Source organism: Bombina bombina, chromosome 6 (assembly GCF_027579735.1).
Source record: "Bombina bombina isolate aBomBom1 chromosome 6, aBomBom1.pri, whole genome shotgun sequence".
Classification (NCBI taxonomy): domain Eukaryota; kingdom Metazoa; phylum Chordata; class Amphibia; order Anura; family Bombinatoridae; genus Bombina; species Bombina bombina.
This window is the reverse complement of record NC_069504.1, coordinates 110,883,676-110,911,516: the sequence shown is the minus strand read 5'-3', so window position 1 is coordinate 110,911,516 and position 27,841 is coordinate 110,883,676. Positions and strand designations below refer to the sequence as shown.

The window sequence follows — 27,841 nt, the reverse complement described above, 5'->3', positions numbered from 1 at the left end:
TGCTACAACGTATTGAAACGTAAACATTATGGAGCCCGTAAAGCGTCTGCAAGATTTGTCACATGCTCCAGGGAGAGTCAAGTTCAACGATGCCGGAATATGACAAGTGTTGAAGTGTGAACAGAACGAGAAAAAAAGGTAATTATCTGTCAAAGAGAGCTACTCTTTATATGTAAGGACTAAATAATTAAACAAATAAATAACGCTAATTGTCATTTGTTTATTTAATAAGTGACATGTGTTGTCACCAACAGCGCATCGCATAACATCAGCTCACGCCAGTGGATGAATGAGAAGCCGCTCTCCAGTCGGCACCGCCCCCTATAGGCTAGCAACAGGAATGATCACAAACTGACTTGCTCGGCTTCCCTCTTCCCCGCCCCTGCATTCAGCTAAATGTCGGAACCTGCCGAAGATGACGTCACGGAGCCTCGAATCCCGTGTCGCTCCGCTTCCGAAGGAAAGGAAAAGCAACAAGAAGGAAGAGCAATGGCGACACTGGATCGCAAAGTGCCCAGTCCGGAGGCGTTTCTGGGCAAACCGTGGTCCAACTGGATCGACGCCGCCAAAATACACTGCTCCGACAGTAAGAACACAGCTCCACCCGCTTGATCATTTGCCCTGTAACCGGCCAGTCAGTGTCACACACACACCTTGAGCTCACAGCCATCTACATAGATATATATATAAAATAAAAGTGAGAGAGTGGTCCCTACTGTCCCCCCTTATCCTGTACACAGACATAGACATGAGGACAGTCACTGGGTACAGGGAAAGAGACACTGAGCCAGTGAGGTCCAGACTGTGTGTGTCTATGAGAGAGGCCCATCCTTTAGTGCTGTCTGTGCTGTTTTATCCACTGGGGCTCCCTGTGCACGCCTGTGTGTTTGCTTAAATCCGGTGTGCGTGAAATAAATCTGTGTGCAGGTAGTCACAGCTCTGTGTGCGTGGTCAGAGTGCTCCTGGGCTGGAGATTTGCAAATGTAAACATGGGTGTTCATATACAGATGCACTGCCTTACTTTGCCATTGCTTTCTTCCTCAGATGTAGAATTGGAAGAGACTGGAAAAGAGGGCGGAAAAAGCAGGGAGGTTATGAGGCTTAATAGGGAAGGTAAGTGACAATGTGACACCGTACAGGTGTGATGCTACCGTCCGTAACCAAGAACCACCATGAATGTTTACCCCATGAACATCTAGCCATGCTGGAGACCTATAGGTGAATGCAAAGTGTTCTTCTTTCACCATCTTAAATCTCCATAATATAGCAGAATGTACTTCAACTTTGTCATTCTTTGGTGTCTTTTCTAGGTTCAGATTTCATACGTATGTGCGAATGAATATTTTTTACGTGTTTAGATGTATAACATAATAATCGCAGTTATAACACGCAACATGTGTCCGCATCACTGTCCGTTGTCAGAACAAGGCACAGTAATACAACCCACTGATTATGGATGTCTGTGTTTGCTTAGACATAAATATTACAGTTGTGTCAGAAATCAATAATATCATGCTGCATTTGAGATTACATGTAGAAGCCCTTGTAAGCGCCATAAATAAAAATAGGTTCATTCATCATAGTTGCCCCCTTCATCACAAAAACTAATGATGCTGAGATATTGAGACTAAATGGGTTTGTATGTTTTTGTTGTTGTTCATCGATGGAATTGGGTAGATTTTATCCATGAGAATTATCCGTGTCCCAGTCATATTTTTACATACTATTTCACTTATTGTTTTTCATTGCTTTTTTTAATGATTGTTCATAATCTGTTCTTGTTTGTTAGTAGATGCCATGCTATTGAAGATTATGGACAGCATTTTTGTCTTCATATTCCGCTTTGTACCCATTACAGTGCACTTACTGCGTTCACTTGGTGTAAAAATAATGTCAGAAACACTTCATGCTCTAATAATTGAAAATGCTGCCTTTTAGAGTGACATACCAATTTAGTCATGTAATAGCCCCTATTTCCATCTAACTGCCATCAGCTTGTCAGCATAGGATTACTCCTACCCCACATCTTTAGCCACCTATTTTCTAGACTATATAAAGGCTTTGTGCCAAAAAATAAAATAAAAAAGCAGTTCCCAAATATTCCACTTTTTAACTCCAGAGTGAAGCTAATCTTTTGTATTGGCGCTTATTCCTAAGGCTGGTACGTAGAATATGCAGTTACAGTGCTCTTCCTACACAGTTGTTTTAGACTCCGTTCCTTTTTGTTTTGCTTTGCAGTTACTTTGGTTTATGATCGCGGTGTTCTGTACATCTGTATCCATGTGCTGAAAAGCAATGCCATTTGTCATTCTCCCTTGGGGCTGTAGGTGTGACTTTTCTCTATCGCTGTGCTAAACGTTTAGTGAACTGAGAGCCCCCAGGTTAGTCCTGAACTTGGATCTTCTTCACATCACACTTTGGAAATCACAGCACTCTTTATGAATATGGTTTTGTAGAGTTTCTGTAGATCAAACTTAAAAAAACTAAACAAGGTAAATCTGTTTTAGCCATATTATTGTTACTATTCATACTCCAGTCTTTGATTTAGTACACACTATTATTTCTAGTGCTAAAGGAATATTTGTAATTCTTAACAAATTAATAAGCATGTGGTTGACATGATTTTTTGTGTGTGTGAAATTACTGTAAATGTTTACTTGTTAAAGAGACCAAATACTCAATTGATGCATATGCTAAGGTCCGTCACCTATTTTTCTCATCCCTCTTCTCAGTTTTTCTGTTAAAGTGATGCCGATAGCGAATACAAGGGATCAACACTGTACAAACCTATTTCAGATGATTATTGATTAGTACCCATTGTTTGTAAGGAATTCCTGCCTCTCAAAGCAATTTTAATGATACTCCGTTCTTGTGATTTTTTTTTAGTTTAAAACGAAATCCATTATTTAGTATATAATTTTTATTCGAACCGAATTGCAGTTTATATTCTTAAAATATTTATTTGCGATAAATGGCTTCAGTTTATATGGATTAGGAAACACATATCTGGACACCTGGTGACAAGTTTTGGATAAAAATGTCAGTTTTTGTAATCAATGCTACATAAAAAAGTTGTGTTGGGGAAATAAAACTTTGCCACGTTTTAGTATATTTTCTTTTGCCCACTAGTTGAGAACAGATATAAGGTATGGTGGACTTTTTGCATGAAATAAAAACAAGTATTTTCTTTTTATGTCTGGAAGTGAATATTTTTACAGGTAATTGTATTCGTAAGTTATGGTTTATATTCTGTCTATATAGAATAAAAACTGGCCAAGAGAAATTTACGTGCTTGCTACATATGTGATTTTTCCACCTGAACGAGTCTACATTGTAGACTTTGCTCTAATGTCGCTATTTCTAAGTATGGATGTATTATACTTTGTTATTATAGTTGTGTTCAATTTGATAGAGCCAGTTAAATATTTTCTTTTAAAGTTATTTTGTGTTTATTGGAAAAAAAAATTGTGCTCTCTAAAGACTTATTCTTGTGTGTATGTCTAATATTTTCTATTCACGTTCTGTTCATTCTTTTGTAATTTTCAGGTTCTTGGTTTCTACCGTTTAGTGTCAGTAAACCTCCAGTAAACTCTTTGTTTTCAAAGTTTAAAGGCGAGATTAACAAATTTTAGTGTTCTTCACAGAAAATGTTGCCAGCCGGGTAGGGGCAGTGTAATCATTTTCAGTATTGTAACATTTTGTTGTCATTAAATATTGGTTTACATTTTATTCAGGTGGTTAGTAAAATCTGCTGTGTTTTGTGCCCATTAATTAGGTCCTAGAGAGAACACTGCATTTGTAGAAAAAGTAGACATTCATAACATTTCAGCTAGACACCTGGCTATCAATGTTGTATAAAGTAAAAACTAATTGATATTAATATCGCATTGCTTTAGTGCACTTACTAACATCTTTCTGTTTATCAGAGAATCATGTAGTTTTATAACTGGATGATTTTACCTGTAATATATTGCTAATTTCAATTAGTGTTTTCTTGTTTTTGCAGCCGTTTTTTTAATTTTATTTATATATTTATTTTTTAACTGATGTGCATTTTTTTCCAGAAACTTGATTTTTGTTGTAAGCCAACAAAGCAATGGAAGTTGTCTCTAGGAATAGTAGATATTCAGGTATCCGTTGTTCACCAATATTCATACTCTGCTAGTATCCCTCTAATTGCCCGATGTTCTAAAGCTCTCAGCTTTATCTATAAAGTCTCGTCAGTACTGTTAGGTCTTTCAAATTATTTTAGAAAGGCAAATTTGATCTTTTGGCTATTTATATATGCAGGTTTCTGCATGTGAAAGGGAAACAAAAACTTTGCAATATAAAACCGGAGCGGTTTTAATCGTCATTCAGGCCTTAGATGTGAACTGCTTTTATGTAAACTGATATAAACGTGCAAAAAGAAAATGCTGTAATCTGTTGAGTATTTTATTATTCTACTAATGCTTGCGTATAACTGTGTTTAAACCCTCCAATTGATTAAACACATAGTTAAAGGGCAGCAATGCACTCCTGGGAGCTAGCTTAACACTCCTGGTGAGCCATTGACAAGAGACAGATGTGTGTAATCTCAGTAGTGCATTAATGCTTCTGAGCCTACCTAGGAATGCGTTTCAACAAAGGATACTAGCAGAACTAATAGCATTTGATATTTAGATGTTAATTTAAAAGTGACTTAAATTGACATGCTCCATCTAACGCATGGAATTTTAATTTTCCTATCCCTTTAAACATTTTAAGGCTAAATATTTGAACATTATATATTTGCTGCTCTATTATATATATATATATATATATATATATATATATATATATATATATATATATATATATATATATGTGTGTGTTATAGAATAAGGCAACACCAATTATAAAACTAGCTGTAAAACAAGTACAGAATTAAATATTTAGTTTAATTCATATTTTTAAGAATACAGGAAATAAAATATCACTAATTTGTCCCCCAGTCACCATCATATTCTATTATTCACTGGTTTGTTCAGTTTATCGCTTTCTATAAATTCCTTTCCCTAGCTTTTTAACAACAACAAAAGCCTCTCTGCAATATTTAGCAGTTCATGTAAACGTTTCATAACTTTTATGTAACTATATCCCCCCTCTCAGATTAACCCCTTTAGGACTAACTCATCCGTCCTGAATGCTAATGTCAGCAAAGGGCCAAATAGGAAGTCATGTGATTATCATCACAATCATGTGACACAATATAAGGTGCTGATTGGCTGTTGTGGGACTTCCTGCTTGCTAGGCATGTCCCCCAGTCAGTTCCTGCGGCGTTTACTTGAGGAGGGGAGCAGAACGCAAGAATAGTTAGGATGTTCCATGCCTTACTATGGGCGTTTTAAGACCAGCGATTTTAGGACGGCATGGCAATTCTTAAGGGTGTTAAGGGGTTTAACCAGGGATTGATAAAACCAGCAAGCCCCTGCTCTTAGAATTTTACAGTAAGCACCTAACTTTTGTTTGGTTGACTCCTAGATTTGAAATAATTATTTAAAAGGTACATTATAGTGAGCAAACATATATGTTTATGACACAAGCAAATAGGTTAAACACATATATCTTATAGTTAAAGTACCGCTCAGGAGCTATAGCTGGGTTGTGCGACTAGCACGGCTGAATGCGTCAGCAGCTGTATCCACCCAGGAACAGCAGTTCTCTGATCTCAAGCTGTACTTTACCTATGTGTTTGTCATTTGCAGGGGTATAACACATAGTTTTGCAGGGTTGATAGTGATAAAATTACATGCTTCAATGAATGTCATTTAAAAAACAAATAAACTATAATGGACCTTTAACCCATGGGTCGACAAATTTGTTTAAAATTTAGGAGCCAGTAAGAATAGTTTTATATTAATGATCATCTAGCCATAATATTCATAAAATGCAGCACAAATTACGTGAGTATTTTTCATAACTTTTCATCGTTTTGTGCTTCACAAAAAGCGAAATTTGTTCAGGCAGACAAAACCCAGCTCCATAACCTCTTCTGACCAGACACAAGATTTGTTTTATTATTAGCATCTTTTAATAACTTGCACCAGTTTAAACTCCTCTGTCTGTCAGTTTGGTATTTACTTTGGTCATTTTCTGCTTTGTATTTGAGGAGCATTGCAATTTAATTCCTTTTGAGCAGTTCAGATGAAAAAAGTCTCATAAATCTAAAGCTCTTTATGGTTGATAATTGTGCGCTTGTTCTGTGGTAATCTCTTCATTAGTTTTGTGGTAAACTGCATTAAGCCTAAATTCTAATTTAGAAGTGTCACAAAAAGCAAATATTTTAAGTTATGTTTATAAAAATATTAGTTATTAAACATATTGTTATTTTTCTTTACCCCCCACATTATTTTCTGCTGCATCAGAAGGGTTAAGTAAAAGCATTTTTTTTTCTTCTTAAAAAAGGATCAAAAAACTGGTACCGTTATTAAAGTGAATGTAAATTTTGATGCTAAAGTGCCCGGTTTTTAAAAATTCGATTAAAAACAGGGGCACTTTAATTCATCAATTTACATTTCACTCCTGTTGTGAAGAAAAACCTTACCTTTTAATCTTCACAGCAGCTTCAGCTTCCTCCACCCATCGCAAAGTCTCTTCCTGGGTCTAAAATTAGGAATCCGGCTTCCTCCAATCACGGCATTGAATCAAACTCTGATTGCCCTGGGGGAAAGCCGTGATTGGAGGATGACCTATCCATCATTTCTGACATCAGCAATGGCTTGCAACGACCGGAGGAAGCTGGAGCTGCTGTCAAGTTTAAAAGGTAATTTTTTTTTTTTCACAGCACAAGTGAAATGTAAATTTGATGAATTAAAGTGCCCCTGTTTTTAATCGAATTTTAAAAAAACGGGCACTTTAGCATCAAAATTTACATACACTTTAACTATAGTAAAAGAGATAGAAAGAGGTCAAAACTGAAAAGTGCATGAATACGTTTTAAAATGCTTTAGTAAATATTACTGTTTTTCAGTGGCATATGCACATATTCTGTAAACACCCTGTGTACCAGTATTTAAACACCACACCTTCTCAAAGAGTCAGCAGTAACTTGTATGGCACACATTAAAGTGTCACTAAATAAAGTAGACTGACATATACACAATAAAAAGACAATGCAATAGTGCTTAATTTGAAATGAGCAGTAGAATATTTTCTGCCAAATTTCAAAATTAATCAAAATCTCCCCCCTTGTATCATGTGACAGCCATCAGCCAATCACAAAAGGCAAATACGTATATATATATATATATATTGTGCACTTTTGTACATACTCAGTAGAAACTGGCACTACAGAAAGTGTGCATCTAAAAATAAATGTGCACGTTTATTATACTGGAAGTATATATATTTTTTAATTCCATGCTTTATCTGAATCTTGAAACATTAATTTTGACTTTATTGTCCCTTTAAGTTTACATTTATGCAGTACATAAAATGTTTGAATCCTGATCCTCTCGTCACGTACCATATGCGCGTATGCCAATGAAACTAAGACCTTTTTGCTACGTAAAATGCTTTGATTTAAAATTGAAATGTTTGCGCTTTTCACTTATGACCTTTCTGTTCATTTAAATTAAACACCTTTCATATTGTGCAAGACATAAAGTGAAGTTTATTAAAAAAATGTGTACAATCAAATTCCCTTTACCCTCACTGTAATTGTCCTCCACCCCACTTTTCGTAAACCGTATCTTTTTTTTTTTTTACAGAAGCAGCCAATTGTAAGCTGTGAAGCTAGCTTCTATAAGCCTCATGATTACAAAGCGAAACCTAGCACTTGAGCAGATAGAAGGCAATGTGAAAATCCTCATTAAAGTGATGGTAAACTCTCCCCTTTTTAAAAACAGATCCGGAATGTTATTGATATTTTAGATGGAGTTTAAACTTTTCTTTGAGCTAATGATTTGAATTGTTCTCCAATCAGCGCTCTAGCTACAACAAAATTGCCATATGATGAGAGTGCTGATTGGAAAACGATTTAAATCATTAGCTCACAGAAAAAAATACTTTTGAAGTGGGCTGCGGAGCGCAGGGTATTTGAATTTCATATCTATATTAAAAAATAAGTTATAGCGCATATTCATTACAACTGATGATCTAAAATATCACTAACATTGCAGACCTGATTTTAAAAAGGAGAGAGTTTAGCATCGCTTTAAGTGTTCCCAATTACCTTATACCAGCTGCACAGTATTGCATATATCTATGTCAAATGGGAAATTGCTTCTTTATTTTCAATTTTGTATTTGAAATATCTGGTTCTGCTCATTGAAACCACAATTCATTGTTCTCAAGAACCTGCCCATTTAAATTATTATAATTCAGTAGCACTACAGATATAGGATTAATACGTAAATAGTAACATGTATAAGAGCCAGTAACAGATCATGTGAATAAGTTGCTAGTTGTTGTAGATCACCTTACAGAAAGTGATCTACAGGTCAGCTGGGTTTATGAGCTTACATTCTAAGGGGGTGCAAGGGGAGCAGATAAAAGGAGAGGAACTGGGATAAGAAAGTGGATGCTTCCATGAAAGTAGAGTTTTTAGTCTTGTGAAAAAGGACAGGGAGTTCCTCAAGATTGGGGACAATTTGGAGAAGTCCTGTAGACAGCAATGTGAGAAGGTAACAAAAGACTAGGGGTCCGATGATCTAAAGCTTTCTGATCCTACGAGATGATCTAAGACGTCTCGTCAGAACGGCAAGCTCACTCAAGTATTTTTTTTTTAAATTTTAGCTTGAGATCTGTTTATCTCACTACAAAGGGTTCTGGATGTGAAGGTTGAGACCCTTACATTACAATATACGGTCTAAAAAAATAACCAAAGATTTTTTGTGATTTGTATCCATGCTGGTGGGTTTTTGATCATCAGGCCCTACGAGAGAAGTAGGTTTGGGAACAGGCGGTATATTATTGAGGGCCTTTAATGTTAGAGTCAGGATTTGGAATGGTATTCTGTAGGTTAAAGAAAGTCAGTGGAAGGAATAGAAGAGAGGTGCGGTGGATAAGTGGAAGATCAGCCTTGCAGAAGCATTCATTATGAAATAGAAGGGGATAAATGGCAGCTAGGGAGACCAAAGAGGATGGAGTGAGTTGAGCCTGCAGGAATAGCAGTTTCATGGCAACAGATCCAATTGGGGAATTTAATACTTAAGCGCTGTTATGGGGGTGCTGACCTTAGCGACGGAACAAAGCCGCAAAATCGTCTACAGCACAACGTAACAGTCGCGCTCCAAAATCTTCATAAAAATATAAGACTTTATTTAATCATCTTTTGAAAAAATGACACGAGGGGAAATCCAACTTCGGTTTAAATAAAGTCTTATATTTTTATGAATATTTTGGAGTGTGACTGTTACTTTGCGCTGAATGAATAGCAGTCTTGCTTTTCTTATCTCTATCTGCACACAAAGTCTAATACTTAGGTACTAAAATGTTCACTATGGTGTTGGGTTCAATTAGCAAAACTGGCTATTCAAATTGCAAAAATAAACCTAAAAAGCCATTTCCAATACATTTAATATTATCCAACTGATATAAATCATTGTGAACACATTAAAGAGACACGACACTCCCATTTTTAGTATGCACTTGCCTGGAGAACTATAAGGCATACCTTTTCCAATAATGCTTTTGACAATGTTATACATTGTGCAAACACTGCTGTTATCTAGTACTCTTGCAAAACTGCTGCCATATAGTTCTCAAGACAGGTACAGTGCCCTCCACTAATATTGGCACCCTTAGTAAATATGAGCAAAGAAGGCTGTGAAAAATTGTCTTTATTGTTTAACCTTTTTATCTTTTGTTCAAAAAAATACACAAAATACAATAATGTCTCACAATTATTGGCACCCCTGTGAATTCATATGAGAAAAATATATTTAAAGTATATTCCCATAGATATGTTCATTTTTTTTAGTGCACCTGGGTGACTAGGAACAGGAAAATGTTCAACCACGACTTACTGTTTCACAGGGGTATAAATATGAGGTAACACATAGGCCACATGTCACCTACATCACCACAAGTTTTTTGGAAGGGTTTTAAGAAAAAAGCCTCTACTCTCATCCAAAAACAAACTCAAGCGTCTTCAGTTTGTCAGACACTACTGGAACTAAAATTGAGATCGGGTTCTATGGTCAGATGAAACCAAAATTTATCTTTTTGGCATTAAACACCAGAGGTGGACTTGGCACACACAGAGTGGTAGCTATATGGAAAACTACCTCATGCCCACGGTTAAATATGGTGGTGGCTCTTTAATGTTTTGGGGCTGTTTTTCTGCCAGAGGACCTGGGCCTTTTGTTAGGCTACATGGCATCAAATATCATCCGATATTAAATGAACACGTGACTGCCTCTGTTAGAAAACTTAAAATAGGCTGGGGTTGGATCTTCCAGCAGGACAATTATCCAGAACATACACAAAAATGATTTACTGACCACAAAATAAAGGTCCTGCCATGGCCATCCCAGTCCCCTGACTTAAACCCCATAGAAAACCTGTGGGGCAAACTGAAGAGGAGAGTCCACCAGCGTCGACCTTGAATTTGAAGGATCTGGAGAGATTCTTTATAGACAAATGGTCTCAGATCCCTTTCCATTATTCTCCAACCTCATCAGGCATTATATGAGAAGACTCAGATCTCTTATCTTTGCAAAGGGAAGTAGCACAAAGTATTGACTAAAAGGGTGCCAATAATTGTGCCATGCATATTTAACAAAGATTTTTTTTTAATTTTTTTTTTTGGATCTTCCAGCAGGACAATTATCCAGAACATACATTAAAATCAACACAAAAATGATTTACTGACCACAAAATAAAGGTCCTGCCATGGCCATCCCAGTCCCCTGACTTAAACCCCATAGAAAACCTGTGGGGCAAACTGAAGAGGAGAGTTCACCAGCGTCGACCTTGAATTTGAAGGATCTGGAGAGATTCTTTATAGACAAATGGTCTCAGATCCCTTTCCATTATTCTCCAACCTCATCAGGCATTATATGAGAAGACTCAGATCTCTTATCTTTGCAAAGGGAAGTAGCACAAAGTATTGACTAAAAGGGTGCCAATAATTGTGCCATGCATATTTAACAAAGATTTTTTTTTAATTTTTTTTTTGGATAAACCTGTTTTGTGTTTGCAATTGTTTGATATCCATGAGAGCAGAGTATTTTTGTGTATTGTTTTTTTTAACAAAAGATGTGCCAATATTAGTGGAGGGCACTGTACAAGCTTCCTATCTAGTATGCTCTAAAAAAAACCAAAAAACTGAAAAGTAAGCAAATGTAACATGTAGAAGTAAATTGGAAACATTTTTTATTATTATTATTTTTTTTTTTTTTACAATTTATGTGAATCATAACATTTTTTTCTTTTGGGGTTTCATGTTGTTTTGAGAAGGCAAATAATTTACAGTGTTCTTTTAGACTGGAACTCCCCTACGGAGTGCTAGATACCAAGGGCCCAATTATCTTAACTTTTTTGGTTCTGACGTGGTTTTTCATACCGACCCTCACAGGAGCTACCTTGGTGGAATTATCTTAAAAAGTGTCAATTCCTGCTAGTGGCGAGATGTCTCCTATAGAAAGTAATGCCACTCGCTGGAAAGGGAAACTCCGCTGTGTATAGCAAAGTTTGCAGGGAGCACTTTAAAAATGAAATCCTGCATCAAAAACAAATCGCATTGCGCTTCTTTATGCGTATAGCAGCTTTCAATTGGCTCTATTTTTGTATGCATGTGTTTTCTATTAGGCTATTAAGTATTTTGTCACAACCTCTATACCTTTTTAGTTTGCGAGAAAAATCAGTGAGATCTTCAGGGTGGAAATGTTTAGTTAATTAAACTGGGATTTGAGAGACTATTTCAATTTACAATAAAACAACAATTACGCTTTGTATTTTGTACTTATAAATATAAATCTGTGTATTTTGCACATCCAGTGTACTTAACCCCTTAGTGACCAGACCATTTTTTAATTGTCTTACCTTTAAAGGGACAGTACACTGTGAAAATGGTTTTTAAATTAATGTATTTTCAATGACTTGTTATACTAGCTACAGAGTATAAAATGTACGAGAAATTGCTTTTTCAGATTTATTTGTGTATATTAAGTAGCTGGTTTTATGCTTTTAAACCACAGCCTATAAAATGTGTTGAGTTAAAGGGAATATCATATCTCATTATGTTATCACTTTGTGTACACAGGCTTGCTTCCTTATCTTATATTTGTCTGGAAAACTGAAGCTCAATACATAGAGAGAACAATGAAAAATTATCATTTTTTACGTAACTATCCTGCACCCCACTGTGAGTTGAATTTCTTTTGCTGGCTGTGTTTACTTACTTCAATAGTTGAGACTCCAGTATCAACTTTCAGTATAGGTTGGGAAACCACAAGATAAATCAGCTATTTCAAAGGCCAAAATAAAGGTAAAGGAGCTACTTGTAAACAATCAAATACACTCCAAGAGGTAAAATGGATCATTGGGAACAATTTAAATGGGAATTTTTTTTTTGGGCGAACTGTCCCTTTAAGGACCAGGACTATTTTTACATTTTTGCAGTGTTTGTGTTTAGCTGTAATTTTCTTCTTACTTATTTACTGTACCCACACATATACAGTTTTCTCACCATTAAATGGAATTTTTAAAGATACCATTATTTTCCTCATATCATATAATTTACTATAATTTTTTTTATAAAATATGATAAAAAAATTAAAATTTGACCCCCAAAATCTGTTACATATCTACAACCACCAAAAAAGACCCTTGCTAAATTTTAGTTTATAAATTGTGTCCTGAGTTTAGAAATACCCAATGTTTACATGTTCTTTTGCTTTTTTGCAAGTTATAGGGCAATAAGTACAAGTAGCACTTTGCTATTTCCTAACCATTTTTTTTTCAAATTAGCCATAGTTACATTGTAACTGATATCTGTCAGGAATCCCTGAATAACCCTTCACATGTATATATATTTTTTTAGTAGACAACCCAAAGTATTTATCTAGGCCCATTTTGGTATATTTCATGCCACCATTTAAATCACCGCCAAATGCAATCAAATAAAAAAAAAACTTTTTCCACAAACTTTAGGTTTCTCACTGAAATTATTTACAAACAGCTTGTGCAATTATGGCAGAAATGGTTGTAAATGCTTCTCTGGGATCCCCTTTGTTTAGAAATAGCAGACATATATGGCTTTGGCATTACTTTTTGGTAATTAGAAGGCCGCTAAATGCAGCTGAGCATCACACGTGTATTATGCCCAGCAGTTAAGGGGTAAATTAGGTAGCTTGTAAGGTTAACTTTTAGCTTTAGTGTAGAGATCAGCCTCCCACCTGACACATCCCACCCCCTTATCCCTCCCTGACTCCTCTCAAACAGCTCTCTTTCCTCCCCACCTCACAATTGTCACCATCATCTTAATTACTGGCAGAAAGTCTGCCAGTATTAAAATAAAAAGCTTTTTTTTTTTCCCTTTATATTGATTCTGCAGTGTTGGATCCCCCCCATACAGCTCTCTAACCCTCCCCCCTCTACCTATTAGCCGCTATCTTGGCTACTGGCAGTACCCAGTTTGCAAAAAAAAAGGTGTTTTTTTTTTTATTTCAATACCCTCCCTCCCAGATCCTTTGCCCAACATTTATTCCCCCCTCCCTCTCCCTCCTTCCCATACATTTACAATACATTAATGTAAATGTGGTGCACGCACGCCCCCCATCCCCCCCGCACTACTGCTGCATCGCGCACACTTCTGTGTGACCGGATCCGGAACTAAACAACGATCGTCCGCCCACCCACCCACCAACAATCGGCACCATCTATGGCCGATGCAGAGAGGGCCTCAGAGTGGCCCTCTCTGCATTGGTGGGTGAAAAAGGGTATTGCAGTGATGCCTCAATATCGAGGCATCACTGCAATACCCTAAAAGTGGAAGCGATCACCATTTGAAACCCCAGAGGACGTGTCAGGCACGTTCTTGGTCCTTAAATGACTAGTCAACACTGCAGGATATTAACAGAAAATGTGTACATAATATACAAATAAAACTGTAGATATATAATATCAGTTTTATAATCCCTGAGAATGATAGTTTTAAAATTATTATGGCTTTCCTTGTCCTCCCAGATCACGTGGGTGCTGTTGGCTAATGAAAACTGCATATACGTTTATGCAGTTTTCCGGCTCCACGCATGCCCTATAGGAATCAGTGACATTGCATGTGATGTCACCGGCAATCAGGGACCGCACATCTTTGGTGGAGCAGTGCCCATCTAGGCAGAAAAGCGCCTGCGTGCAGGAGGACAAGTGTACATCTGTGGATAATGGATAGTTGAGACAATCTCACTTGAAATAGTTGTAAGACAAATAATCCTTATCACCAGTAAGCAAGCGTTCCCACTAGACGTTACTTTCTCTGCTCCTCTGGAGGACTACCCTCTCGTCAGCAGTAGGCCATCAGTAGGATGCTGTTATTAGTCACTTTGTTTGGAACCCACTTACTCCCTTCAAGATTCCAAACCGAGTGTATGATATGGTGATAAGGATTTCTTGTCTTACAGCTATCTTTCTGGAGTGAGACTGTCTCACCTATCTGTTATCCACACAGTGATATGGAATGTGCAATATTGAAAGATTGAACTATTAATATTTGATACCTGGTTTAATAAATATTAATTTATTAATATGTGCAATATGATCGTTCTTTCATTGATTGGTGACCTTTTTTTATTTTGTAAATTAATGTTAGTGTTTTTTTTAACATTGACACTTGAAAGCATCCCTCTATTTCTTGCTGAGGGCAGATTACAGCGGAAGTGACAGTGTTTTTCTGACAGCAATATCTGCAGCAAGCACCTTCAAAATAATATGTAGAGGTGCCGGCTGTGCTGTCCTTTATAGCTTACATTCCCGAAACGGCAATGGAATGCAGACGCGAGTGTGTACATGCGAGTTCACATCTGCATTGCGTATTAAAATTTCTGCAACGTGATTGGACTACAGAAAATGTCAATCACGGTGTGGTTACACCTACAAAGGTGGTGGGAGGTCTTGGGAGCTGCCTGAGCTCAACAAAGGAATACATAAATCTGTAAAAATAAAGTCAATCTTTTGTTTGTTATTTAAAAAATATATATATCTGAGGTTGAATTATAATTTACTTTTTCATTAGTGCCTTTTAAATGTATTTGAAAAAAAAAATACTCTTTACTGGTCCTTTATTTAAAGAGACAGTCTAGGCCAAAATAAACTTTCATGATTCAGATAGAGCATGTCATTTTAAACAATTTTCCAATTTACTTTTATCACCAATTTTGCTTTGTTCTCTTGGTATTCTTAGTTGAAAGCTTAACCTAGGAGGTTCATATGCTAATTTCTTAGACCTTGAAGCCCACCTCTTTCAGATTGCATTTTAACAGTTTTTCATCACTAGAGGGTGTTAGTTCACATATTTCATATAGATAACACTGTGCTCCTGCACGTGAAGTTATCTGAGAGCAGGCACTGATTGGCTAGACTGCAAGTCTGTCAAAAGAACTGAAAAAAGGGTAGTTTGCAGAGGCTTAGATACAAGATAATCACAGAGGTTAAAAGTATATTATTATAACTGTGTTGGTTGTGCAAAACTGGGAAATGGGTAATAAAGGGATTATCTATCTTTTAAAACAATAAAAATTCTGGTGTAGACTTTCCCTTTAATATGATTTATTAGTGTGTAATTTACATACCTATTTTACGTTTTGATAAAATATGTTTTTGGTTAACAATTTTGTTAATATTTTTGATGCACTTTTTGATACAATTTTATCCTGCATATTTATGTGTGAATAGTTCAGTGGAAGTCGCACTACAGATAGCCTTTAGGTAGCCGCCGTAATGTTTAATTTTTTTTAATGACTTTTATCCTTGTGTGACATTGGACCTTTTACTAGACTGGTATAATATATCTTTGATAATGATCCAAAATGACACATTCACTAAATAGCTTCAAAATAATGTTACTACAGATGTATTTTCTGTTGTATTTTTATATTGTAGGGTCAATTTTAGTATTTTTTTCCTTAGATGTAATGATCAAAGCAAGCCTGTGCATCTGGCAGCCCAGGGGTTGCACGCAGCCTGCCAAGATGTTTTTTTTGTGACCCTCTCTGGCTACAGTTCAAGTTAAATGTATACCAACTCCAACATTTTTAAACAATTTTCCAATTTTCTTCTGTTATATAATTTGCTTTATTCTCTTGGTATCCATTGTTAAAAATCAAACCTAGGTAGGCTCAGGAGCAACAGTGCACTACTGGGAGCTATTGGTGATTGTTAGACATGGGCATTCAGCAACTTTGTTAGCAGCCGGATTTGGAAGCAGGCAGCCCATCATTGACTTTGGCTCTTTTTTTACTTTTGGCTCTTTTTGTGTCGTAATTGGCTCACTTTATGTGTTCAGCTAGCTACCAGTGGTGCAATGCTGCTCCAAGAGAGGATACCCAGAGAATGAAGCAAAATAATATAAGTAAATTAGAAAGTTATTTTAAATTGTATGTTCTGTTTGAATCATGAGTTTCATGTCCCTTTAAAACTTACTTTGCTCTCTCTCTCTCCCTCCCTCATGTTTTTAGAGTTATACTGGTAAATACATGGTGCAGATACTACATTATACAAATACATTGATTTTGTTTTCAATGTCTCCAGCAACATTGCAGTTTACTGAAATTCACCCTATGACCTCAAAACAGGGGTCGACAAAACTGTTTAAAATTTAGGAGACAGTAAGAATATTTAGGAGTCGGATACACTTTTAGGAGCCAGCCAATGGTATTTGTATATAGATATATGGAGAATAACCCAAAAAATTAGGAGCCAGGGGTAAAATTCTAGGAGCCAGTGGCTCCCAGGCTCCTGGGTTTGTCGAGCCCTGACCTCAAAAAGTTAAACATTTACTGATCCAAAGCTTTACAATTGGTACTGTTGGGACCCAGGAACAGTTTTGGCCTGTCGGCTTTCCCATACAATGTGCCTAAAATTTAAAAAAACGCTAGGATTTACTATCAGTACAATTTCATTGATCACTTAGTGGAAAAAAAGGTGCTAAACTCACACTTTCTGTGCTGCGGCTCCTTGCTTAAAGTGAAGCTCAAGTCAGGAGCATTGCTTAACTTTTTCCAATAGCTGACTCAAATTAATAGTTATGTTCATTCATCAATTTATTGATATTTATTGTTAACATTATTTATTTTCACCTTTTAATTCATCTCCGTGGTCTTTGTATTAACCGCCCGCCATACTCCCGTTATTGAGTGACATTCCTGGTATCCAATATATCGTCTAACCCCGTGGCGTCCAGCCCCTTTTCTCTCGCGTCACTACGAAGTTCTGTGCATGCGTTAAAAAATACACATCATCGTCCTCCTGCTCGTTCACGCTATGCGCATGCGTTGTCCCTTCTCACAATCTCTTGATACATTGTATCCACGACTACGCTCGATCGCAGCAGAGGCAAAATTTTTAAAAAAAACGGTAAGACTGATTACGATCTTTCCTGCATATTTTCAAAGCTATTGCGGACATATTCATTGAATACAAAGTAATGATTTTTACTTCAACGCATGCGCTACTGGGTGTACGAAACGCATGCGCATTTAGAAAATACTGTTGTGCACGAGCGTAGTCCGCTTGTAGGAACTACAGCGATGTCACAACAGATAAATAAGGAAGTGTGGTAGGGGCGGAGCGAATAGCAAGACCGGAGGTATTATATATATACATTTTTTGTGAAAACGAATAATTTTATATAAATATAAACTTAGCGACTGTAATATTTGTATTTTAAGGTTTGCAGTGGTGTATTGCAATATGCAAAAATTGACCTTCACTTTAAGTCAGTACCTCTGACCGCCTACGGCACAGCGCTCCTTTCTCAATAAGGTGATGTTTCCACCTCTAAACCAATAGCCGTACTTGCATACAGAACACTGTCAGATGACTAGTACGGCTATTGGTTTAGAAGCGGAAACGTCACCTCATTGGTAAAGAGCGCTGTGCTTTGGGCGGCCGGAGGAGCTGAATTTAGCAAGGTACCACAGCACAGACCGGGTGAGTTAATTTAAACACTCTGATTTACCATCACTTTAAATGCACATGCAGTAGTTCGATAATAAAATGCTCTAGTGCATTTGGTATCTTCCTATTCTTTATCACTTTCATTTAAATAGCAATGGACAGGAAATACTTGTTGCTTACTTTGACATTCATGCTCACTTGCTCATAGGGATTACTTTGATGTGTTTTGGTTATTTAGCACAATAATATATATAGTTTTAAAAGCAAACCAAAATATATTCTTGAGATAAAACCTGCATATAGTGCTTCTATAAACAGTGTAGAATTTTCAAGATCACTAAATCTTCACCCCCCCCACTTGACTATATTTCATTGGTGACCATACAAATGGGACTGAAAAATGGCCACTGCCAGTGCTAATGCATCATAATATTAGGAATAATAATTTTCTTTAGGAACGCTGTACCGTCGTTCGGAACATTTCTATCTCTGCTCATCAAGTGGCCAGGACCTTCCTGAACCCAGCTAATAAGGATTGATCACCGTTCGTTTTTTTTTTCTGATATGAAATTTTTCTGTACAGATTCATGTTGCTTGTTGGTTTTTCTTTCTTCAGCTTATCTCCTCTTCACTCTTGGTTCTGACAGAGTCTGCCTTACTAGCACTGCGTGCATTATACAAGATGTATCTACTGTGTTTAGTCAGTTTTATTTTGCATAAGACTGTGCTATTTTGTCAAGGGTTAAAGGGACATTATACACTCAATTTTTCTTTGCATAAATGTTTTGTAGATATATATATATATATATATATCCTATACAGCTTTTTTTTTTTTTTTTAAATTATAGTTGCACTGATTTTCAGACTCCTAACCAAGCCCCAAGGTTTTAGGAGAATACCGACGTATACCTACTCCAGCTTGCTCCTGTTTGTGTAGAGTCTTTTCATATACAGAGGAACGGGGAAGGGGGGGGGGGGAGTGTCTGAATATTTCGTAAGTTTTTAAACTGTTTTATACTGGATGTTTATATCAGTATCTGTGCATATTATTCTTTATAGTAGTGTCTATTACATGCAGTTAAATAAAAATTGGTGTATACGGTCCCTTTAAAGTGACACGAAAAACAAAATAAAAATATCATGGTTCAGTTTACTTTATTAAATTGACTTTGTATTCTTTTTGAAACAGATAACTAGGTAGGAGTTGCAGGAATTCCCTACTGGCAGCTAACTGGTGATTGGTGGTTTCTCATACATGTCTCTTGTCATTGGATAATCAGCTAGGTCCCAGTAGTACCTTGTTGCTCTAGGGACATTAAAGGGATATGAAATCCAAATTTTTTTTATTTCATGATTCAGATAGCACATGCAATTTTAAGCAACTTTCTAATTTACTCCTATTATCAAATTTTCTTCGTTTTCTTGGTATCTTTATTTGAAAAGCAGAAATTTAAGCTTAGAAGCCGGGTCATTTTTGGTTCAGCACCTGGGTAGCACTTTCTGATTGGTGGATAAATTGCAGGCTCTATCTGAATTCTGAAAGAAAAATGTGGGTTTAACATTCCTTTAAATACCTCAAGATATTAATCTAAATAGTTTAATCACTTGTAGTAAAACAACTTTGCAATATACTTTCATTATTTATTTTCTTCTCCTTTCCTGTAATTTAATTCTGAATATTGAGGGCTTTCCAATTCATGTTAAACATGGAAGTGCAGATGCAGCTATATTCCATACAGTCATTGGTTGCACACTCTAGTAAGCCATTTATAACCATTCCTAATTGGCCTCAGCAGAAAAGGAAACCTAAGTTACAATACGGCAGCGCCCACTGCTTTATGGAAATTAACTTTAACCCTTATTTTTTTCAATATTTTAACAACTAATATCATTTTTAAACATGTGTACAGATTATTCTCAAGCTAATCTATGCTGACTACATCATTCAAGCAATGATTTATTTAGTGTTTAATGTCCCTTTAAGAATGTTCAGCTCATTTTGCATGGGTTAAACAAGAAGAAATACGCAAGCAGTAGTGTATTGATAAAATGCTGAACACATTTTCTTTTTGCTCGTTTATGTCTCTATTAATCATAAATAAAAGACTGTTATATTTTAGCATTGCCAAGATTGTGTAAATGTGTATCATTTTTGTACATTCTTGGTTGTTATTCTTGACCATACTTGCTCTTTTATTGAGGATCTGATGTGTTCCTTGTAATTAATGTTACTCTGTGCAGCTAATCCACTCGCTGATACAGTCTCATTCACATTACGTTAAAGAAAGTGGGTAGGTTATGCAAAAATAAATCCACATCAAACGAGAGGCCAGATGGATTAGCTGAACAGATTAGCCCAAATAATTTGGTTATTATGACACAAAGCTTTATGGGAGAGGAGCAGCGCTATTACATTCTTTGATAGTGCAAAGCAAGCATGTATGTTTTTGTGTGTGTATAATAAAGTTACAGATACATAGAACAGCAAAAGCAAGCATGTATGTTTTTGTGTGTGTATAATAAAGTTACAGATACATAGATCAGCAAAAGCAAGCATGTATGTTTTTGTGTGTGTATAATAAAGTTACAGATACATAGATCAGCAAAAGCAAGCATGTATGTTTTTGTGTGTGTATAATAAAGTTACAGATACATAGATCAGCAAAAGCAAGCATGCATGTTTTTGTGTGTGTATAATAAAGTTACAGATACATAGAACAGCAAAAGCAAGCATGTATGTTTTTGTGTGTATGTATAATAAAGTTACAGATACATAGATCAGCAAAAGCAAGCATGTATGTTTTTGTGTGTGTATAATAAAGTTACAGATACATAGAACAGCAAAAGCAAGCATGTATGTTTTTGTGTGTGTATAATAAAGTTACAGATACATAGAACAGCAAAAGCAAGCATGTATGTTTTTGTGTGTGTATAATAAAGTTACAGATACATAGAACAGCAAAAGCAAGCATGTATGTTTTTGTGTGTGTATAATAAAGTTACAGATACATAGAACAGCAAAAGCAAGCATGTATGTTTTTGTGTGTGTATAATAAAGTTACAGATACATAGAACAGCAAAAGCAAGCATGTATGTTTTTGTGTGTGTATAATAAAGTTACAGATACATAGAACAGCAAAAGCAAGCATGTATGTTTTTGTGTGTGTATAATAAAGTTACAGATACATAGATCAGCAAAAGCAAGCAAAATAATACGTTTTTTGCAAAGTTCTATGTTTATTATTTAAACCATTTATGCAACATTAAACTCTCTCTCTCTTAAAGGGACATTATTGTTCAATATGAAAGTTTTCTACCACATTAGAGCATTTTCTTAGTTAATTGTTACTTGCACAGAACTATGGGTTCCATGTACTAAGCATTGAATGCTGCTATAGAGCAGTCATGAGACTGCTGCTTTTTACCGTCCCTGCAAACCTCTTGAGTTGGCGAATAGAAATCACCCCTAACATTTTTTTCCCAGGGCGACTGACAGGCTCTACTTGCAGCTGAGCAGGGGGCATTGCTGTACACGCATGTTCTTGTGCAATAGCACAAACGTGCAGCAGACACTGTGTGTTCACCATGAAGCCTCAGGGCTTAACCACCCAAGGTGCCAGGGAGCCACTGGCACCTTATAGTTAGGTCCTGGCGCCCTAATTTAGAGTCCCCAACACACCCATGGATGCCCCCGACTTCTTCCCCCGGGGGTGCCATCAGCCACACCGGAAATTTACACATACACACAGTTTGTTTTATATTATGTTCTCTCTTTTATATAATCTCATAGGGATGGCCAAAAGTTTCTTGCTCCTAAATTTATGGACTGGCTCTTAGATTTTGAACAGATTTGTCGAGCCCAGATTTAACCCCTGCAACTCATAGTTAGCTGCTGGGTGGTAGTGCACTTCCAATTGTAACCTGAGCCAGTCATATATGGCATATGTTCCGGGAACTAACTTCATAACTGTGTTTTAACCCCTTTGTGCAATTGTGTAATTTGAATGTGACATAAAACGATGCACAGTTACTGCACATCAGGGTTAGTATTGTTAACTCAGCCTGTGACCTTAATCAATATTGTGGTTATTCTTGTTAAAAGATAGACCAGTCATGTTATCTCCTTGTAGGTACACCAGGTTTGTGCTGCGAACATTCCCCCATTCTTGTTAGATATACACAAACCTGATGTTTGGAACACATGATAAAATATACACAAGACAGAATAAAAAGATCGCTTTATCCCTGACATGTAATGTTTGATAAGGATAAGGTAACCCTTTAATGTGTGTGCCTATTTATCCAAATGAGCAGATTAGACTAGGTTCCCCAGTGCAGTCTTTGGCAGTTGATTAATTACCTGTCTTTGGAAGATGTGATTTGTCCTACTTTTCTTTTTTCCCAAGAAGGAAATGAGTGCAGAAACACATTCATACAAGGCTGAATCATATTCCTTTTAAATGTCTTCTTTCCTGGCCAGCTATGTCAACCAGTGAAGATAGAGCATGCAATTTCAAATACATTTACAATTAACGTCAATTGTCAAATTTGCTTCATTCTCTTCTTACCTTTTGGGGAAAAGCATATTTAGGAAGGCTACGGAGCAGCGATTCTCTACTGGGAGCTACCTGCATATTGTTTGCTGCACACATATGCTTCTTGTCATTGGCTCACCCAGAGTGCTTAGCTATCTTCCAGCAGTGCATTGCTGCTCTTTCAATAAAGGACAGAGTACCTAGAGAAGGAAGGAAAGCCCAATACTTAGAACAATTGAAAATTAGATTTTATTACATATTTCTTCTGCTGCCAATGTCTAAACCGCTTTTCTTTTGCTTTGTCTAAACAGCTTTTCTTTAGTCTATACCTAAGTATAGAAACTTTCAGTATCGGTAGGGATACCCACTGACAAATGTAGCTATTTTAAATGCCAATATAAAGGTAAAGGATCTATTTGTAAACAATTCAATACACTCCAGTAGATAAAATTGTAATTGTCCCAATTACCACTTTGCTTGAAACGTTCTTTTTTTTCTGCTCCGTTTATTTTAGAGAAAGTATTCAGACCCATGACCAATTCCCACAATTTACTAAAAAACTGTTGTGCATATTGAACTTTTGTGCTGTGTGATACATTATCTTAAAATTAGGGCCCAATTTCTCTAAAGCTTTCTGGCCTTGTGAGATTCTATAAGATGCATCTCTGGGATTTTTTCCTTGGTAACTGGTGTATCTCATTAAGGGGAGTTTGACAAATATTCTTTGTCTTAAGGAGGCACTTACTTTACAATATAGTGCTCAGTAAAAGAAGGGCATGATTTTGCTCTATGCTGTGGTGAGATTTGGATAATTGGGTCTTAATTATTTTAACTTGACTTGTTTAAACATATTTGGTGGGGAAAAAAATTTCCAAAAATATTTAGCCCCTTCTCTGGGAGTTCAGTGTCTAAAACAAAATTGCACTAATCACAGGACAAATAATGACCTCTACCTGTGAGAGATTAAAGAAACAAGTTTTACTCTGGATAAAGATCATTGGTCAGGCTGTGAATCTAAAGGAATGCTGTGACAAATGAACAATAATGAGCATTCTATAGCACTATGGGCCCCATTCTCAAAAACTCACCGGCATGAAGAGAGATCGGCCTCTTATATGACTGAGCATTATATTGTAAAGGAAATATCTCTCCTTAATATAAAGCATAAACTACCATTAATGAAATAAACACGTAAAAATTGCCTTTAAAATAATCCCCGGAGAGGTATCTTATAGAATCTTGCCAGACCAGAGAGCTTTATAGAATCAGATAAAAAAGAACTTTAACTGGATCAGTTTGAAAAGGGTACAAAGTAAAATGAAAATGTTTGGACATCCCAGTTAGTTGGACCAATCATTAGGGAGTGGAGGCTACATCACCACCACCCAGGCAGTACTGAGAGGTCATCCTCAAAAACTCAGTGACCATAAGTTACTTTTAAAGGAGCTATAGAAGTCAGTGACTGGTACCAGGGTGGGTTTGATTTAAATGACAATTTAAATCTCTAGTCAGACTGATTTAAAATCCGTTTTATAGCAAGGTTTTCATTTTTTGAATAATACGTTTTCAGATTATTTTTCTAATTAAATCGGACCATTACTGATTTGGTTATATATTATTAGATATGCATAGATAGATCATTGGAATGAATGAAATTACTGGGAGGTGAAGGTTAATCATTCATATTTGATCAACTTTTCAGCTTTACTTTATTGGAAGGAGAACAATGATTACCTTAATTAATTTAAATAGTTTTATTTAAAACAATAACATTATATTTAATTTTTAATACGTGCCCCTCCCTCCTCACAATTATGTCCTTGTGGAGATCTATTCCACTCCAAACAATCTTCTATTCATTGAGCTTCTAAAAACCTAGTATTGGTTGATTCAGTGTACATAGCTTTACAGGGGAGCAATGGCATAAAAAGGGACAGTAAAGTTAAAAAAACCCATGCAATCTTTAACAATTTTCATATTAACTTCTCTTATCTAATTTGCTTTGTTCTCTTGATAACCATTGTTGAAAATAATGCATAGGCTCAGAAGCAATGCACTACTGTGAGCTAGCTGCATGACACTGTCTTACCCAATGTATTCCACTAGGCCCCAGTAGAGCATTGCTCTCCTTCAACAAAGGATACCAAGTGAATGAAGCAAATTTGACAATAGAAGTAAATCTGAAAATTGTATGCTCTATCTGAAACCTAAAAGTTTGGGTCCCTTTAAGGTCTTTAAGGTCTATTTCTAAACTCTGTTATTTTATAAAAAAATTGACACAGTTTTGAGAACTATAAAACCAATAATAGGCCAGATTACGAGTGGAGCACTAACGTTAGCACACAACCGATAAGGGGTTTATCGTGGGTGTTTGCAATAGTCGCGTTTACTGCTGGTATTACGAGTTGGAAGTAAATGCGACCCCTTGAGCGCAATCGCGATTTGCACTAGAATTACTGTGTCCTCAGAGATCTGGCTGTTTTGCAATACTAAAAAGTGTCACAAATACACTTTTATTATGAATGAATAGAAAATTTTCTTCTATGTGAAGAACATTGGAATGTGAAACATTCATATTTTCATGTCGGGTTAGCGCACATAAGAATAAGCGATGGGTTTGAGCGAGTATGGTGTTGAATTCTATGGAGGAAAACATGAATGCAAACACCATATTCTAAATTCGGCTTTTTTCACTTGTCAGATTAGCACAAGAAAGAAAATAGTTTACTTTCAACTCTTAATACGAATGCAACCCGTTAAAGGCAAAAAGCTGAACTTCTAAGGCAGTTAAAGGGACATTGAACCCAAAATTTTTCTTTTGTGATTCAGATAGAGCATGCAATTTTTAAGCAACTTTCTAATTTACTCCTATTATCAATGTTTCTTAGTTCTCTTGCTATCTTTATATAAAAAAGAAGGCATCTAAGCTTTTTTCTTGGTTTAGCACTCTGGACAGCAGTTTTTGATTGGTGGATGAATTTATCCACCAATCAGCAAGGACAACATAGGTTGTTCACCAAAAATGGGCCGGCATCTAAACTTACATTCTTGCATTTCAAATAAAGATACCAAGAGAATAAGGAACATTTGATAATATGAGTAAATTACAAAGTTTCTTAAAATGTCATGCTCTATCTGAATCACAAAAAAATGTTTTGGGTTCAGTGTCCCTTTAATGCGAGAGTGTTAAATAGCGCTCCACTTGTAATATGGCCGAATATGTGATAATATCTTCAAGATAAAACAGTTACCCAAAAAAAATCTGACAGAAACCTATGGGAGAGCATAAAATTGTGAATGGATTAATGGAATTAATTTACCAAAAAAATTAAACATTACAACCATGAATATACAGCATTTTGCTATATAATTAAAAACAAATCTATATTTTAGGATAATTACCTTTAGATTATAATGTATCTTAAATAGAAACTATCTTAACCCCTTAACGACCAAGGACTTGCCAGGCACGTCCTTTGGGGTTTCAAGCACTGGAAGCGATTTTGATCGCTTCCAGATGCTTTCAGGGTATTGCAGTGATGCCTCGATATTGAGGCATCCTGCAATACTCTGTGGCCCTCTCTGCATTGGCCAGCGATGGTGCTGATCAATGGTGGATGGGTGGCCTATCGCTGGAGTAGTTCCGGCCACTGTTCCGGGAGTGCGTTGAGGTAGGCGGGAGAGCGCCCGACTGCTACACAGTGCAGTGTGCACACAATCTCTAAGGGAAGGAAGGAGAGGGGGGGGGGGCAATAATTGTTTGGAAAGGGATCTGGGGGGGGTAGGATATTGAGGGAGGCAGCTAATCTATGGAAAAATCGGGTTATAAAAAAAAGAAGCAAATTTTATTAGAAACTGGGTACTGGCAGACAGCTGCCACAAATAGGAAGAGGGGGGAGCTTGATAGAGCTGTTTGGGGGGTTAGGTTGGAACCTACACTGCAGAATATATATATATATATATATATATATATATATATATATATATATATATATTCCTGTCCGCCAACTCCTTGCTTGACCCAATGCAATCCAGATTCCGCCCAAAACACTCAACTGAGACTGCCCTTACCAAGGTCACAAACGATCTCTCTGCTAAAAATATTGGCCACTACTCTATACACATCTTACTTGACCTCTCAGCTGCCTTCAACACAGTTGACAACCCCCTCCTCCTACAGACCCTTAGCTATTTTGGCCTCTGTGACACTGCTCTTTCCTGGATTCACTCCTATCTTTCTCACAGGTCTTTTTCTGTGTCACTTGCCGGCGACTCCTCCTCTCCTATGCCTCTGTCTGTTGGAGTACCTCAAGGATCTGTTCTGGGTCCTCTACTCTTCTCCATCTATACTTCTTCGCTAGGTAAACTTATCAACAGTTATGGTTTCAAATATCACCTCTATGCTGATGACACCCAGATCTACCTTTCCACCGCTGCTCTCTCTCCCTCTGTCCTCTCTCATGTCAGATTATCTGGTATTTCTTCCTGGATGGCCTCTCACCACCTAAAGATTAACATGTCCAAGACTGAGCTCCTTCTTATGCCCCCCTCAAGCTCTACGCCAACTTCTGACTTCTCTATACCTGTTGACGACATCACCATTTCCCCATCGCCCCAAGTCCGCTGCCTCGGAGTCACACTTGACTCAAACTTATCCTTCATCCCTTATATCCAATTGCTTTCTACATCCTGCCGCAATCATCTACGCAATATTTCTAAAATTCGCCCTTTTCTGAGCGCTGACACCACAAAGCAAATAATCCACTCCCTTGTTATCTCCCGACTTGACTACTGCAACAACCTACTCGCTGGCCTTCCTCTTTCCCGCCTCTCCCCCCTTCAATCCATCCTAAATGCCTCTGCCAGGCTGATCCACCTTTCCTGTCGAACTGTATCTGCTGCACCTCTCTGTGAGTCCCTTCATTGGCTCCCCATTCACAGCAGAATTAAATTCAAAATTCTCACCCTTACATACAAAACTCTCACCAACGCCGCTCCCCTCTACCTATCCTCTCTAATACACAAGTATACTCCAGCCCATCCACTAAGATCCAACAATGACCTGCTCCTTGCTTCTGCGACTATCACCTCCTCTCATGCTAGACTGCAGGACTTCTGTCGTGCACCACCTACCCTCTGGAACACTCTCCCTCGTGCTGTCAGGCTTTGCCCTAATCTTTCTTCCTTTAAATGCTCCCTGAAGACTTTTCTGTTCAGGGAAGCCT

At 36.9% G+C, this 27,841-nt stretch overlaps 1 protein-coding gene across 1 annotated transcript in view; it reads left to right on the top strand.

The window, feature by feature from the left end:
* The first annotated feature begins 355 nt into the window (after window positions 1–355).
* ATXN7L1 (ataxin 7 like 1) overlaps window positions 356–27,841 on the top strand; it is a 746,759-nt gene continuing 719,273 nt past the window's right edge. Inside the window, exons 1-2 of the mRNA XM_053716561.1 lie at window positions 356–586; window positions 1,045–1,113. Of these exons, the coding sequence (XP_053572536.1) occupies window positions 397–586; window positions 1,045–1,113 (259 nt within the window). The 5' untranslated portion in view covers window positions 356–396. The remainder of the gene's footprint in view (window positions 587–1,044; window positions 1,114–27,841) is intronic.